At 38.9% G+C, this 18,174-nt stretch overlaps 1 protein-coding gene across 1 annotated transcript; it reads right to left on the reverse strand.

Annotated features, from left to right (window-relative positions):
• Positions 1-1,509: 1,509 nt before the first annotated feature.
• Positions 1,510-17,035, reverse strand: LOC131432580 (CLK4-associating serine/arginine rich protein). The gene is made up of 8 exons (XM_058598925.1): positions 16,611-17,035; positions 16,178-16,275; positions 15,755-15,936; positions 13,925-15,353; positions 13,579-13,738; positions 2,619-2,709; positions 2,453-2,558; positions 1,510-2,389 (listed from the first exon to the last, which is right to left on the reverse strand). Exons 1-8 carry the CDS (start codon positions 16,713-16,715, stop codon positions 1,705-1,707), a joined length of 2,856 nt encoding a protein of 951 aa, XP_058454908.1. The 5' UTR covers positions 16,716-17,035; the 3' UTR covers positions 1,510-1,704.
• Positions 17,036-18,174: the final 1,139 nt, after the last annotated feature.

Here is an 18,174-nt window from a genome sequence, read left to right on the forward strand (position 1 = left end):
TTCCAGAAAAAAACGAAAGAGTTTTAGACTAAGATTTTCGCTTTTTTTGAATTTCAATTCTAAGCTGAATGAACTAATTTTTTTATATTTCAAACCTATGGAAAATTTATTGATTAAAATCAGGAATAGAAGCGCAGGAGTTTGTTTTTACGCACACATTGTTGACATTACTCATACGCTTGCAAAGTTTCTGGTTCCTTTAGAGTGAAACACTTTGGCCCAACGTAGGGTTATCGCGCCTGTCATTCAGCTACTACCTCGGAAGGCGGTAGCACCCAGTCGATGCAGGTCATCATAAGACACTCGTGGAGGCATGAGATAGGGACCTGTAAGTGGCGACTCTCCATCTGACGATAAGTCAGTTCGGAATTAATTCCGAATATCCGAGTTGACGAAAAATTTTCATTCAGAATTCCAATGTGGAAAAAGCGAACTGAATTGTAAATTCGTTTTCTTCTTCTTCTTCTCCGACTTTGTATGGCTTCGTGCTTATTTTTAGTTGAATTCGATATAAAAATTTCATATAATCAGGAATCAGAAATCAAAACTAATTGGCTCAAGTGGCACGTTCCCATAGTTAATTGGAAATTTGTGCCTTGTGGTTTCTCATAATTTTCCTGATGGGAAAGGAAGGATAAAAGGAACATGGAATGGAATTGTGAAATGGATAAAGTGGGACAACCGAATTCCCGAAAGTGTCTGCAGGTTCCAAAGTGTACATTTAATAAAACCTCCAACCCCCGAGAAGAGTGGAAGATTTTACACAAACGACACCATTCTGCATTCCCGGAAGAATGAATAACGATTCGCAGTATGTATGAGCAGAAATAATTCAGCACCCCATAAGGGATGCCAAACAATATGCTAAAACCTTTTAAGGTCAATACAGAAAGGGTTCATTCACTCTAGAAAGAACGATGAACCCCTCTGACTATAGCTCTTTTCCACATTGGGTGAGAAACGATAGAATATCCTTTAATTTTAGCTCCGCATACACAGACTCAACCATGTATGAAGAACAAAAAACTCGGATACGTAGTTGCGTCAATGCGGGACAGTTACATATCGGATGATATGAAGTACCGTAATCGCATTCACACAAATTACACGAATAATACTCAGCACTCTGAATAGTAGCCATGTGATAGTTGAGTTTGCAATGTCCAGATAGAGCTCTGACCAGAGTTCTGCAATGATGCTTGGAAAAATTTAGTAATCATTTTGACATCTTCAGATTCAAATTTGGTAAAAATGCTTTTGCCTGAGCGAAACTTTGCCAGTTTATATTTTTATAATTTTCAATTAAAATCTCGATATCTATTAAGAGTTCAGCACTTACGCCTTATGTAGCACAATTCCATTTCATGTGTGAAGCATTTATAAATTACGTAAATGTAAAATGTGGAAAAATGGATTGTTAATTGTTTGCTTAACTTTTTGAACGTAAGTTTATACGAGTTATCAAAAAATATTAATAGTTTCAGATAAAAATAAATGTTCAACTCGCCATAACTTTCACAGAACATTGTTCTCATTTATTACCATAACTTATTGTGCTCAAACCAACACTATAATTATTCAGGACACTTACTGATGTAGTTTAACAAGAGGTTGGAAAGAAACAATCGCCACCGTGAAGTTATATGGCAAGTATCTGATTCATTTTATTGTAAAACAATAATAATATGAAAACTGCTGCGAATATCAATAGTCAACTAACTTTTTCATTATCTTAGGTGATCTATCCCTGCGATTACTTCCTGTACCGATGTTACCCCTTGGTCTAGAGGTGGACCTATACGATCTGGATGAGGATCGATGACGATCGCGGGACGTTGAACGGGATCTTCGCCGATAGTAACGACCGCTACCACCACGATCGTAGTCCCGGAAAGGTTTACTTCCGCCATAACGGTGTCTGCCTCGATCACGATCCCTATCACGCGATCTTGATCGAGACTGATAGCGTGCGCGAGACGACGTTGGTGGAGGCGCTGGTGGTGGGGATCGTCTCCGAGGGCGATCATCGTACCTTCGGTTACTGCTTGTGCTACCACTGCCACCGATAATGCCAATACTTCTACCGCTCATGGCAGGAGATCGTGATCGACTTCGGCTATCGGAACGTCGCCTAGTGCTTCGCACTAGACTGGGTGATCGCGATGTCTCGACAGGAACAACACGTCGTAGGATTGGTTTACGCTCAATGATAGCACTAGAGGTGAAGCTTGTTGCAGGTGGCACAGAAGGAGGTTTTGGCGGCGGTGATGGTTCTTTTACCGGTGGCATATGTGGCTCTTTGTAGCTACCGTCGTCCGAACTTTCTCCGGATTTCGATGGACTTTTATCACTTTCCGGTGTTCCGTACTTATGCCGCAGTTCGCGTTGCCTGAAAAATATAATATGGCCAATTAAGACTGATCGATTGTATGTTTGGGGAATTTAAGTTCACCTTCGCCTTAATTTAAGTGCAAGTTCTCGCATTTCATCTTCCCGTTCCTGTTGCTGCTGGATTTGTCGTTCAACCTTTTCAATTTCCGCTTTTTTGTCGGCTTTAACTGAAACAATATATTTCATTATTTGACACTGAGCAAGCAATTAAATAATATTCAGCTTACATTGCTTATTCAAAAGTATTTGCATTTTACGCTTCAGTCGATCTCGAGGATTAAGTGACTTGGATGAACACATCGTAGATGATACACCGCTCTGCAAGCATATGCATAGAAATATAGTTAGAAAAAAAAGAAAATGCAGTGCGATGAATTGCCTAACACAACAAAGATCATCCAAACAGGTCAAAAAATCAAGTGCGAAGATAATCGTCTACACAGCTTCTCATTGCTAGTGCCTGTGTTTTCACCAACAACTAACCACTAATCCGATTAGCAGATCCGAAACACTGAGGGACATACGGAGTGGAATCCATCGGAATTACAAGTATTAGTACAATAACTTGACATTTTTTTCACAGCATGTTCTAAACGGGATAAATAGGACAACGATTTCGAATTTTTTGGAAATAATTTTTAATATTGGTATTAATAAGTTCAGATACAAGGAAAAATTTGAGCATCCAGCAGGGGGAAAAAGAAAATGACAGCCAAAGATCTAGTGAACTGCAAAAATATTTAGCATTGTTTAGTAACATAGATTAGACACAACTTTGTGATTTTGTACTAAACTGCTTTGCTTATTTGAGCCGTAGAATAAACTGCCCATACTCGCATATCTATCCCATATGGATTTTCATCATCTTGAGTTAGATTGATAAATAAAGTCTGTTTTTAAGAATTTAAACTTTCAGATATTTCAATAAAAATGACACAATATCAACTAATGAGTATCGGATCCACATTCAATATGTAAAGGTCCAAAAGCATCGACACTACCGTTTTCACGACCAAGGACAGTTGGTATTGACTTCAGAAACAGTTGTATTCGACTGTGTTCAGTAAGTGAAATTGAAACATTACTGGAGAAAAAAAATTATATCGACATAAACAAGGTACGAGTGTTGCACTTGAACGAATCTAATAATGCAATATTCATACAGTTCCTTCCCAAATACTAAACAGGATAACATATCCGTGTATGTAGAAAACAAAGCCATTGATATGCGTACGCATAACTTTCACCAGGGTTACCATGACACAATATTCCTTTCCACTTGCTTCTCGGACTCCAATTCAAATCACTGATCACCATATATGAGAATCAGAAGGGAATTGTCGAATTCTTTAACAGACTTTTGACAATCTCTCTCCAACCGTCTGAACTTGTAAATTGCTGGTTTCGACGTTTCAAACAGATCATTTTAATGCTATTGACAAAAACGTACTTAATAGACAAGACCTCTGGGAAGGACGGGATCCCTGTCGAACTGCTTAAAGTTGAAAGTCAGTGACTGTACTACGCACAAGGACTGATCGAATTGATCTGAGAAGGAGAATGGAATGATCTGTCGTCGAAATACCAATGCGAATTCCGAGAAGAACGTTCAACGACGGACCAAATGTTCACACTGCGACAAATTCTTGATACGTTTCGAGAGTACATCTTGCGGACTTAATCATCATGTTAGAACATAGCTTTCCAACAAAGCAGATTACACTGATTAGCGTGACACTCAATGGATCGAAATCAAACGTCAAGATAGCAGGTAACACATCCAATGCTTTCGTGTCGTTAGATGGATTAAAGCAGTGCGGCGCACTCTCAAATTTTATGTTCAATATACCACTCGAAGGTGCGAGACGGAGATCAGGCATGGAGAGAAACGGAACCATCATTAATAAGCCTCACAGGCTACTTGGTTTTGCGGACGAGACTTTTGTGGCCTTCAAGTGAGAAGGCTTTTGTACCCTTCAAGAGAGAAACTGCAAAAATAGGGCTGACGATAAACCCTACCAAGACAAAGTACGTGGTGACTGGTAGAGAACGAGGTAACCCAAACGGTGTAGAATCCGAGGTGGAGATTAATGGGGTATTGACGAAATCGTATATCTGCTAATAGGGCCACCGTAACCAGCTGAAATTCCGTAACTCGCTTGCTATACGGCCTCGAGGTATGATCGTTGAAAGAAACAAACATTCGAGTACTCTGCGTGATTGAAGCAGTATACCAAGTATACAAACATGCAAACATTGTGAGGCTTATACAACACGGCGGACATGTAGCAAGAATGCCAGAAAGAAGAAAGGTCTACAGTCTTAGACGCAAATCTCACACTCACTGGGTGTGTGCAATCGAGAAAGATGCGCCTGCAGCGGTAGTACAAAGTGACTGAAGAACGGCGGCTCAAAATAGAGTGTACGGGAAATCTACAATTCGTTCGGTTCGGTAAGTAAGCAAGTTACCAGATTATTTTCGAAGATTTCACTAAAATATCTCTCTGTTGAACAAACAGTTTTGTCATAGATGTTTATACTTGAATTTTCGAATTTAGCGGAACTTCCGCTACATTGAATGACTTTTGCATTTATTTTTTCGGCCCTTTTTGTTAACTTATATTAATATTAATTCTGTTTCACGTGCATTAGTAGATGCTGTCTTAAGGCAAATTCATGTGAATTCGGTTATGCACCCGTCGTCTAACACATGTTCGTGCATACAATTCTAGAACGCAGTACTATCTTTTAACGTAGCGGTCAGACTGCACTGAAACGCTTTTTAGTATTTGAAAATTTTGTGGTCTTATATATTATTTGAATCAGTCTCAGACGTTCAATTGATGATTCAATCGGGTCTTGCAAATATGCACGCAGAGAAATAGAACACATTGGAATCTAATATATTTTGCAGTGCCGTCGCGTGACAAAATTTACCTGATTGTGCACCAATTACGGGGTATGTTTGTTTTTCAAAACGATGAAATAACTATATACTTTATTAAACATATTTCATATTATCAATACAATAGAAGAATTCAGCGCTCTGCATGTCGAGCGAATCTGTCAATAATTTCATCAATAAAACCGCAGCGACGTTGCAACTGAGACAGCAATTTGTTTTCAACTGCCATAAGCATAGGCAACTGAAGCTTCTCCTAACGGTATGCATACCAGGTTCTCACAGCGCTCAACGTGACTAAGCGAACAACAAATCTCACAGCTGATCTGAGTAATTTCATCTCTTCTTGAGTTAGTGACTTGTGTGCATGGAAAAGACACTAACATTGTTGAAATTTTATGTTGGATGTATATTAGATATGTGTACACGCTAATATAGGTGCACGAGGCAATGTGCTCGAGTTCACAGCGCCACGTATTGACTACGGCAATGCGGTATTGAAAGAGCGTTTGGCTGACATTGACCAGCAAACGCAAGAAGCTTAGTGTGAATTTGTGCATCTTGTGCTCTGGGCAAAATCACTCATTATTTTACTTTTTGTTTTTTTTCTTTCGAATAAATAAAGAATCTAAAAGAAATTGAATGCAGATGAAGAAACAGTTAAATCCTTGAATTTTACCGGTTGTGCAGTGCACGAGGTGCACATGAGGACGACAAGCCACTGATATTTAACATTCAAGTAAACTTCAAACATTTTGTTTGAATTAGAATTTGAATCAAAAACGCTCTTTGAATTAATTTCAGTGTGGCAATGCATTTGAGATTTGGAAATAAGCCCATTTTGTGCAAGAAAATGTGAATCAAGATTTCCGATTGTGAATCAGAAAACCGAGCATCATGAATTAAAAAATTGTACACAAAAAAATCTTTTAGATCTCAAACAACATGTAGGTTAAAAAGTGGACTGCAAGCGCATACGTTTAATTAATACAGTAAACTACTTTAAATCTATTCGATAAAATACATAACATTCAATATGTGGAACGAATCCCGCAGCCGAGGGAAACACGCAAAAATCAACACATTTGCTCTGAAAGTACCGGGACGGGTATAGCGTGATGGGATAGTCGATGCCTTTCACGCAGCCCGCCTGGGTTCGATTCCCAACCCCGCACATAGGGTCAGAAAGTTTTTCTGGTCCGAAGAGGCGAATGACCTAAGATGTTAAAGCCTCTATAATTGAAACAAAAAAAAAGTACCGCCTAAGATTTTATCCGGTTATCCCATTCGAAGAGGAAAAATCAAGAGTAAACAATCATTAAATCGTAATCACTAAAGATCACTACTGATCTCATCTTTTTAAGATCAGTTGATCAGTGATCTTTGAATCACATCGGTCAAAATCAATACAGATCGGTGGTGATTTTGAGCTACTATTATCACTGATTTCTGTAAGATCCAATTACTGGACGATTCAATCAGTTTTGAGCATTGTGGAAGAAAATCACCACTTGAAATAGTGATTATAGCGGCAAAAGACTTTCTTTTACTTCCAGCTGGTTGATGCTGATGATGATGTTCATGCATAGTGCATAGAATGAAACGCTATTTGATATGAATTTGATGTAAAGCAGCGCAACATTTAGCGCAGCGTTTCAATGGTGCGTTTGAATTGACGTAGTCAAATCCTGCACTCCTGTTACTTCTGAGTATGATATTCAAGCTAAATAGGGTAATATTAATCCACTCCATAGCACGCTTTGTGAGACATGTTCTCCTTATCGTTATAATTATTATTCATCGCAGCATGTATGTTAATATTATTAGCTGTTTTTATTGATGATATTATTTCACCATGGTTACCCCCGTCATTCATAAGGGAATATTCTTTTGCTTTGACTTCACTTGTATTTCTACTTTTCAACCGCTCGCTTGTTGAGTACTATTTTTCAGCAAAGTTGAAAGAAGCTTTCATAGTTCCTGTTCACAAAACAGGAAACGTGCATGACGTCACCAATTACAGAAAATCTCTATTCCAAACTGTTTGCCAAAAGTATTCGAACACATGCTGTTGAATGTTCTTTACCTATAAGTAAAGCTTCAGATAATAGATATTCAGACTCGAACAATTTTTTTCAAAATCCTTTGTAAATACTGCCACCTACTCGACTGTTCGCCGCCATCTTTCAAAACGTTCCACTACGTTCCGGAACGATAACAAAATCCTCGTGCCGGTTATAGAAATATTCCAACTACAACAATTTTAACACTTATCATACGATTTCCCTAAGTGTTAAAGACAACTTTATTTCGATGTCGCATAAATCACACGAGAATTCGATCGGAATAAAACAAAAATAAACTTGTCATTTTAACCAACAGCAAAATTACACCCAACATCCAAATCGTGGTGACATCTGCAAGTGTTCGCCACGCTGATTGAGCAAATTTTACACACAGTTCATATGTGAGTCTGTTTATCTGTTATCTGTGGTAAAGCATATTATCGCCACTGATCAGTACGTGTTTGTCAAAAAGCGGTCAACTACCACCAATTTAATGAGCTACGTAAAGAGTGATTGACAAACTTGAAAAACGACAACAAATCGATGCTGTATGTTTTGATTTTTCAAAAGCATTCGACCGTGTTCCTCATCAGTTTGCTGTGGAAAAATTGAGGCGAAGTGGATTCCCTGATTGGTTAACCAATTGGATTCTGTCGTATCTCACGGGTCGTAATGCCTTCGTACGAATCCGATCTGTGCTTCCGGATTCATTTCACGTAACCTAGGGTTACTCGTGAACGATCCTCACAGTGAATATTCATTATTTAAAGTAATGTATGCTGACGATCTCAAAATTTACCGCATCATTACAAGCCTCGTGGATTGCTGTTCTCAACAAATTGACATTGGTCGAACTCCAGATTGGTGTGACAGAAACGACATGACAGTAAACGTTAAGAAATGTAATGCATTAACTTTCTCACGGACACAGTCTCATATTATATTCGAATACTCAATCATGATGGCTTCAGCTCAGCGAGTTTCGTCTATTAAAGACTTGGCATCATTCTCGATTGCAAGCTTCGTTTCATCGAACAGTTTACATTCTTTCCAGCGAAGGCCTACTCTGAAAAGAAGAATATGGTAGTTCTAACTACGTTGGCGTAGTAGAAAAAAACAATGTTGAAAATATTGTGAATTGAATTATGGATAATTATTAATCTACCATAACATTTTTGAAAGAACCAAGAGTCCCAATCAAACATTTATGGTCACCTTTACTATTTTGCATGTTTAATACAATTTTTTTCTGGTGAGTATAACTATTAATATTTTTCGTTTTACCATGAAGTTCATCAGACTAACTTTAGCTGAACATGATTTAAATTTTATAATTGCCATGAATCTGATAATTTTTGTACGTGAAAGACGTAGCCGCCGTATTATGAAGAATTCGTAAAATTGTGTTGCCGTGTGTATATGGATCTATAGTGATTATTTGAAATAATAAAATTGAAATTGTTGCGGTTGACTTCGTATTAGCTCTGCAAATCAACTTGGGTAAGTAGTTTATGTGAAGCATACATAAAAGCAGTATTTCGAATATAGTTTTGTGTAATTTAGTAGCGCAAACTGAAACTAAAATCAAATATCAATATTAACTACTGCCAAACCATTTCATTTGGCAGTAGTTAAGATCGAAACGGGATGTGGTTCAGCTTCAGATGAAATGCAACTTTATACTATGTAGAGTACTACATTATGGTAAAGCTCGATAGTTTTTTAACCACTTTAAAATATTGAGTACGACTATGTTAGTAGTAATTTTCACCTTGAGTGGCATGATAAAATCAACAGTAATAATACTATGAAATTTTGTAATTTACCATGATCATGTGACAGAAGTCATTCTCTAGTTAAACAAGTTATATAGTCTGCCAAAATTCATTGGTTCTTGACTACTTAACCCTCTAATATAGTACCAATTAACATGGATTTCGTTTTAGTTTCAACGACGTGGATTGCCTCAAGACAGTTCATATCGCACTAGTACGCAGTATTCTGGAGTATGGAACTACAATTTGGGTTTCCACCAATGTTGCTCGAATATCAAAAATGCAACGAGCGCCAATGATCATCGTTCGTTTCCCTTCGCCTTTGTTCGATAATCGTTCTGGTATTCGGACTTGTCCGTACATTCGGGTGCGAACGAAGCCGACGCTGCTTCGTTGCTCGCACGAATATCTATTCTTTGCAATTGTTATTCTTATTGAACATACCCCCGAATGACTTAACGCGAATATGGAACGAATATTCATACAGCGATCATCGTCAAAATCTAATTCGCGAAACAAACAAATTAAGACGTTTCCCCCTGCGTTATTACCATAGTATTATGTGTATGTGATTAACCATATCCCAGCACTCTCCCATTGCTGCTACCTCACGAGATATAATGAATTTATTAGATGAAGAATTCTTCGCGAAGAATGGAAACCAATGATCATCGCAGTGACGCTATTCGAACCAATTCGAAGACTAAAGTAAATGAACGAATGACAAACGAATGTACAAAACTAATATGCACCATGTATAGCAGCAGCGAAGAATGTATTAGATTCGGGTTCAACGATTAATGCTTATTCATTTTCACCCTTTTCTCTTTCGTGCAGTGAATAGTTCAACGATGTTCGCCCGTCTCGTAAGTAATAGAAGCATATTCGCGGCGAAAATCAATGAGTGAATTAGTTACGCGAAGAATATTTGCAACATTGGTTTTCACTCGAATGTATTCGAACGCGACTCTATTGCCACAAAATATGAAAATATCAGTAAATCATCAGTCGCCGGTTCGGATAGTAAATGGTAAAAGACCTTTATCACTACTTTCCGACATACCAGAGACTTGGGTGATTCGCATTGTTCAGATGCCTAAGCCCAACTCCTCTGGTAGAAGGTAAAAGTTGAGTTACTAGAAGATTTCTGCTTGCTTAAATGACCCTCTGTCACGTCTCACTTTTCCTTTCTATATTTTCACATCCTTGCTCTCCCTTGAGTACTATCATTCTATAATTTTCATTGTCTGTTTCTACAAAAAAATTATCTCTGGTTAGGAGAATATCGCAAAAAAAAATATCAGTAAACTTCTTCAAATAAATGCTAAGCCATGATGAAATGCACTTGTGATTAACCATATGCAAAACGCTAGAATGTATACCAGTTTAATTTCGAACTATACGTATGTACGAACGAAAAGTCCAATTCCTGTTTACAGACGAATAGATGAAATGCCGTGGTTTGGATCCGTCAGTTCAATGTTGCGAATCAATCGTTCGAATACATTGAAAACAGTATACCTGATTTTCAACAAATTTTTTTTCGAATGTAAAGTGGATTTGCAATCAAATGATAAATTTATTTTTTGAATAAAACATTTAGAAAGCATAGCAATCATAGTGAAATGTTTGTTTTTTTTCTGACGAACCTTCGAACCTTTTCACCCATTAAATTTTACCATACCTATTGGGTAGGGCAGACAGAAAGCAGATAGTGTCATTCCAATAAATATCGTGTGTGTGTAATAGCAGCACGTTCTTTTTATGCCGTATATAGTGGTTTTCAGCTGGACATAGAATGCGACGGAATCGTCACAGAATAGCGAAATAATTAGCGTCAGACCATGGATGCCAGGTTTGCAGATTGGTATGTAAATTTGCAATTTCGTTTGTTAGCAGACTTTGCAATTAAGCAGGCTTTTTGCCGATTTTCGAAGTTTTTATAAACCATCGTCCAATTTCATGACTTTTGCTATTACTGTAAGGTTTTTGTTTGGTTTTCTCGTCGTTTTAACCTGTTCGCTGTCTGTTGTATTGAAATTAACTAGCATTAGAGCCACAAGAAAAATTAATCGACTGGTGGATTGAGGTCAATTGCAGTTTCAACTGGTAATATTCCTTAGCGACAAGTGTTATTTCATTGTTCATTCAAAGCACCAACAAATATATCTGTCAAAGACGACCAACTTTTTGGAGTGGGCGATCTACATTTTTTTGTAATAGTTTAATAGCACGCCTAAAAAAATCCGTGCCAGCTCTATCCGATGGCAGATCACATACGCATTATCAAAATGAATTCATTATGATTGAAGTTTACTTAATAATTATTCTGCTAATAGAAATTTGTCATTGTAACAGTCAATTGAATAAAAAATTTCTGGCTCATGGTCTCGAAGAGCTTGAATCGATGCGAATGACAGTTTCGCTCTCTTTGCGGCATTTTGTCGCTATCCTTTTGCATCGCAATCTTTTCTAACCGACAGAGAAGATTACAAAACCAAAGCAAACAGACGCTTGTACTTTTTACTGCGCACAAAACAAATTTTAATTGCATGAAAATCAACACAAAAGTTTTTTCTGACTTTTTTTCATAGTATCATAAATTGAAGAGCATCGAAAAGGTGAGCGGATTAAATACTTATAAGGTGAAATCGATCTATTTCGTGATGCTATCGAAATTTTCGCAACCAAAGTTGTTTTTTCGTAATTTTCAAAATTTCTATTGATTTCGGTTACCGGCACCCCAAGGTGTTAGGCTACCGACACCCCCTTTTTTCGACAAATCGTAAAAAATTGTCAGTGATATGCAGAGATGCCAAATCTGAAAATTTGTCTGTAAATTATCAAATTTCGTACTTAACCTGCAAACCTCTATTCGAATAAATTCCGTTTTTGCTTTGAATAATTGCACTTATATTGTTCCATTTTTAGTAAAATTGGGGTGCCGGAAACCGAACACCTTTTTAAAAATGGCCAAAATTTATCAGTTTACTAAATTGACAATAAAGCTTTTTCAAATGAAGGATTTTAGCTTTCCATTGATGTATATTATGTCCGGATAATATGCACTTAGTCAGATGTTATAAGCTAAAAATAAAAGGGTACCGGTAACTGAACACTCTCCCCTACTTTATGAAAAATACACCTTGCCAGATAAACTGGTGGTTTAAAGTTGGATTGATGTTGTTTTTATGCATGTACGATGTTTCGAAGTGTGATTGATTCGAACGTAAACGGTAATACGAATTTGACATACTTTCGAACGTATCGCATACGGCCGTAAACAAGAATAAGGGCGATTAACAATGCAAAGAAGGAGTTTTTAGGAGTTGGTGATTTTGAACTACAGGGCTATTAAAATCGTTCGAATTATGTGATACTATAGTGAGTGCCTTCATTGGTTTGAGGTATATTATGAATTAAGCACTAAATATGTATGTACAAATAAGTTATACTTGTATTTAACCCAGAGAACGGTTTCACAGTAGATGTATTGAAAATTATTAAACGGATCAACTACTGTTGAATTATTTTTTGTGCGTGTAAGCTTATCTATAGTAGAAATACATCGGCAGAACTCAAGACTGCCGGCTGTCTGGATTCTCCCGGATTTTCATTTCAGTCCATATAAAAAAACGCCAGAACTTTCTCGATATTCGACCACCCAGAGCAATAAACACATGAGAATATTATTAGAACATTTACTAACACAGTATCCTTTCCCTTATGTGAATGCAGAGCATTCCTCGGTTTCTCGAACCAACAATTCTTCCCTTCCCAAGTCAATTTGCATTCGGGTGTAGCCGGCTACGATGGCCTGGGCATGTCCTTAGAATGCCGGACGACAGTCCAGTGAAAATGGTTCTTGAAACTGATCCAGCTGAGGACAGAAAGAAGAGGAGTAAAACCAGGCAATGAAGACGCATCCGTGCCTTGAGTGGCTAGCGACGACCGAGTTAGTTGGAGACATATGCTTGATACAGCAAAAGACACCTCAGGACTATGTTGATCAGTAGACAGGGATCAATGCAATTTACACAATGAAGAACAAAGTATTATTTCCAAACATAGTTCTGCAGACCATTCTGCAAATAAGTTCAGAAAATAGGACCAACATGAAAGTATGAGCAGTAAATGTTTTTTTTTTTTGTCGTGCCAGCATAATTATGAGGAACTTGACTGAATAACATTTTTCACTGAAGACTTCGAATACCATGATCCAAGTAAACATTTCGTCCGATAAACCAAACAAAAAATCCATTTGCATTCAATTTGGCCCTTTCCGTTTTTTTACCGCACACACGTAGAATTTATTGTGAATTTTGATAATGGTAACCAATCTCGGGACCACCACCGCAATCAAACAACTGCAGTGGTGGTAGTTCCAAAGGATATAGATGAATGAGGGTTGAGAGGTAATGATAGTTGAATTATTCTTACTGACTTTGGACTCGGATGTGCCGATTGTGCTGCCGACACCGACATTCGATGACGATTTACCAAACCTTGCCGACAATGCTGAAGAAGTCGCCACCATACTGGAACCGGATTCATGTTTCTCTTGCTTGATGGTTATTCCTCCCGGCAGCAGTTCCGGTTGCACACTAGAATAAAATAGCTTAAATTAGTCAGTTCGTTTATCGGTAGTTACTTCAGACGAAAATTTTCTATGATTAGAAGGCGATTGGTTAGATTTTAACAAATCTAATCAAACCGCTAGCTTCTGACAGGCCTAAACAATGTCTGGTAGGGAACTAGAACTGAACACGATTTACAGTTACTCGACTCACATCGTTGACGGATCCAGCGTCGAATCGGGCTTCTTATCTGATTCCTCGTCTTCTGAGCTGTCCGTGTTGACATCACATTCACTGGAACTCTGGTCATCGCGCTTTCGTCCATAATATCGTCGAATAGGAACTTCAGGTTCCGGTTCCACCAGCACAGGCACTTTTACAGATGGTTCTTCCTTTTTAACCAGAACTGGTGGCAATGTAACGACACCTGCGGTTCCAGCGGCAACGGGAGCCTTCTCAGGTGGTTCAATTTTGAAGCTTGTTTTACGAGCGGGTGAAGATTGAGACTTTGGTTTCGGACGAGCAGGACTAGGGCTTCTAGAAGAGTTGGATTCAGAGCTGGATGTTTTCCGTAAAGGCTTTCGAACGGGCGATGATGTTGAAGAAGAAGACGACCTCGCTTTCCTATGCCGCGATCCATAATCTGGGGAGCGACGAGATGTTCTACGCCCTCGCGAGTGCGATCTCGAACGAGATGACCTTGAACTGGAACGTGAATGTCGTCTGTATTTCGAATAAGGTCTCTTTCCTTTCGAACGACTGCGGCTTTTTCGTCTTCTCCAAGATCTTGATCTTGATCCGCTTCTACTTCGGTCACTGTAGCTTCTAGATCTTCGCTGATACTGAGCCGGTATCTTGCTCTCTTCCGGTTTTGTACTTATGGTTTTTAATTTTTCCAAGTTTTGCTTCACTTTCTCAGCATACGAGCTACTCTTAAATTTGGAAGACCCTGCCTGACCCTGGGTGTCTTTGTTAAAGCTTATCGATATTTTCGAGTGCGGTTGAAGTTCATCTTCACCACCAAATGAGGTAATATAGGTTATTTTTCCTGAATTAACAGGCGATGGAGATCGCGAACTATCGTTTGGATCATCATATGTCCGCGGAACCAGTTCTTCCTTGGCCGCATAACTTGGCGGACTGGTTGGTCTCCCTGCAAATTTTCGCTCTCTTTGTGCTCTCCGTTCCCGGCGACTTTTTCTACCGCTGAACATAATCTTCTCTTGCTCTTCTTCTCGTGCCATCCTTAATGCTTCGGCTTCGTCTGCATCCTTCGTCAAATACGAGTAGAAATCGTTACTCTTCATTCCGTAGTGCCGTCCACAGGCATTCATTTCGTGCGCCTGGGCATTTCCAACCTTGTTTATATCTATGGAAACATCCATATCCAAGTCCGAATCCGAATCACTCTTCATGCACTCATCGTACTTATTGGTCGCCGTGGACTGCTCTATTGCCGTGATGGTCTGCGTAAAAGGAACCACTCCAGTGGGTTCCGTTTCCTCGTATGTATATCCGATTGCCACTCCCGCACCGGCTTTTTTCTTCGACGACGATGCCTTCTGTTCGGCCTCCACCTGAGCACTGACACCGAATTGTTCCTCTAGGAAAAGCTGATGCAGGAATTTCTCCTCGCTGATGGCTGCAAATAAATAGTAGCTATCAAAACTTTGGCAATAAATTTCGGCGGTTTTAAAATATATTTGTTGATTTTATTTTCGAAGGAAGTTAATCATGGGTTAATTTTCGTTAATAATGAAAAGAACTAAGCAATTGTTATCGTTGCACAAAGATCGAAGGATGGTTTCATGAAACAAAAAGAAGACATCATTAAGAAATATTATACATTTTAGAGAATGCATTTTAAATTTAGAACACAAGTTCGGGATTGCTACTCTCAGTAAATTAGACCTTTGAAAATTAAATGTTTAATATATTTGTGTTTTTCATCCATTTCTGCTCTAATTTCGATTGAAATTATTCCGACTTTAGAATGAAAACATGACTTCTACCAACAGCCACCATGGATGCATAGTTACCCACCGAGGAACTCGTTCTGTGCAAGAACGCGATACCGCTCGTAGTTCATGGCACGTTCCTCCACATCCAGCACATCGTCTTCTGCCGGTTGGTCCGGTTTGTTGGTTACTGTCGGGATATAATCCAGATGGGCTCGGACGTCAAACCGATCAATCAGATTATCCTTCTGACCTTGCCACGGCATCCTGTAATTGAAGGTGAAAGAAAAAGAACGAATCCCATTAATCAACGGTTCAATTGATTGGTGGTAATCAGGACAGCCTGCAAACATGAAACCGCCTTTTTTTTGCTTCTCTCGGCTAGTGTAACCAGTCGGATCACAATCGAATAGAAAAAAAAACAAGGTTTCGTTTTGCAGGAAGCGGAAAATACTGTAGTAGTAGGGCAAGCAGGTTTTTCATTCTGCTTTTTTGCAATATCACTTGCATGATGGCTGGATTCTCTGCAGCTGCCGCCACGCTCGGGTCCAGATGAATCTTGCATTTGCGACCATGAACTTGAAGAAACTGCGTTGGATCGGCTTTCTGTGGGCAAACAACAAAATACGCGCATTAGAATAACAAAGCTCTCATTGTCCGCTGCGGGTCGAGTCAAAAAGGGGTGCGATTGTTCAATCAGCGTTACTGTTATGAGATTCTATATAAGAGCATGCTAATTTGTCACTAGTAACCGATATAATCTCGATAAGAATTGACATAGCGAACATTTGAACTATGAAGTTAGATGACTAGCCTTTTTCAATGCAAAACTACATTCAGCTAACCAGACTAATCGAACACATTTTGACTCTGGTCACCCTACACGGACACAGGATGCAGGAATAAAATGCAAATCAAACTGGTTCCGTCTACAAACGCACTATTCTCTCATAGAAATCCTGCCTCCGTTCGGCCCTCTTCCGGTAGTCTACCAGCATGCCACGGATCTTTTTTTCTTGTTTCCGCGCTTCGTGCCACATTTTCATTGGTTTTCTAATTCTAGCCTGTATTGCTCGATATGGAACTAAACCGCCACAAAAACTTTCCGACGATCGGTACACATCAATCGATTTTTTTCTTTTTCGAATGAACGTTCAGTACTAATGCAAAAAAAACACTAAACGACCTTGTCGCATCTCACTCAGTGAGGAATTCGGTTACTAACAGACCACCGAAAGGCACTTTTCCAACAAATGTTTCTATGAAATTTGAAGACTATAAAAATTTGCGAAAACTCCGTCCACACCGCAAAACTATGCATCCATTTTTGAATCCGGCTTCGACCTGCGGTACCAAAGTTTTGGCGTTACTAGTGACAGTTCGAATGTCAAAGATTTAATCTTACACACACAAGCATAAACAACTATTTTAATATAATAACTATACCAACACTGAAAAAAAAAACTTCCCGCATGAGGATGGCTGCTAGAAGGCTGACTAAACTCTGCGAGCGGGCAAAATATGGCTGGCAGCCTCACCGCTGCCAGACATACACCTTAAACGATACAACCATATCCAACAGGGTTTTTTCACATCGGAATTTTTGACATTTTCAGCGAAGATGAACAGATGGAAACGCTCGGCTAACTAAGATACAGGCGACTATGTTCTGCCAAATTGGATTTGACAACCGTCACTGAATCAATTTTGGTAGCCGTCTGGTGGCCATGGCTGCCCAGGCAGCCAAAAGGCCGAGCAGGTTTAACAACCCACCCGGTGAATTTTAATGACCCACATCGGTCCTATCATGGGCCCGATTATTGGGCTGTCATCGAATAATTCTGCTTCAATCCACCCGTCATCGGATAATTCTGCACCATTTGCGTCAACCGTCAATCTGAAAAAGCTTTACGCTTGCATTGTGTATTCATGAGCAAAAGACATGAGAGATACCAACCAAGCCATTTTCGAACCGATATCTCCCCGGTAAGGTGATAAAGAGTATCGGACTTTTATTATCTTTCGCTCATTAAGGGTTTGACCGACGACACGACCAGACACTCCGAACAAAAACGAAATAAAAATTGTTCCTGAGTGATTTACCGCCAGTTACCCCAAATATAGCGACCCCTTGTGAAAAATGAAAATAAAACTTTCAAACAACACTGTTCTGGTTGCTACAAAAAAATTACCAAGGTACCCTAGCAATATGAATAAACAAACAAATTAAAAGAGTTCTGCCATTCAATTGATTCCTGGTAAGAAATAAAGAAGATGGTGATAGAATAGTCCTGGAGAACGGCCAGTTACTCAACCAGATCTGTATCTGAGATAAATATTGATATGTATATTGAATACTTATTTCATTTCGTCTTTTTATTGGTAGGGTATTTCGCTTTTTCCTGTAAGTTCAGATTGTACATGTACCAACTTTGAAAATGCGGATAGATTAGCTTAACTACATTTAGACCACTGCTAAGCTTTTACAAGAAGATGGGAAGAAGA

This window comes from Malaya genurostris, chromosome 2 (genome assembly GCF_030247185.1).
Source record: "Malaya genurostris strain Urasoe2022 chromosome 2, Malgen_1.1, whole genome shotgun sequence".
Lineage (NCBI taxonomy): Eukaryota > Metazoa > Arthropoda > Insecta > Diptera > Culicidae > Malaya > Malaya genurostris.

Coding starts and splice junctions, on each gene's coding strand:
- LOC131432580 (XM_058598925.1), bottom strand. CDS start 16,715: ATGAAAATGTGGCACGAAGCGCGGAAACAAGAAAAAAAGATCCGTGGC. Junction 16,276..16,610: donor AGGATTTCTATGAGAGAATA/GTGCGTTTGTAG, acceptor GTTTGCCCACAG/AAAGCCGATCCAACGCAGTT. Junction 15,354..15,754: donor TGCACAGAACGAGTTCCTCG/GTGGGTAACTAT, acceptor ATTTATTTGCAG/CCATCAGCGAGGAGAAATTC.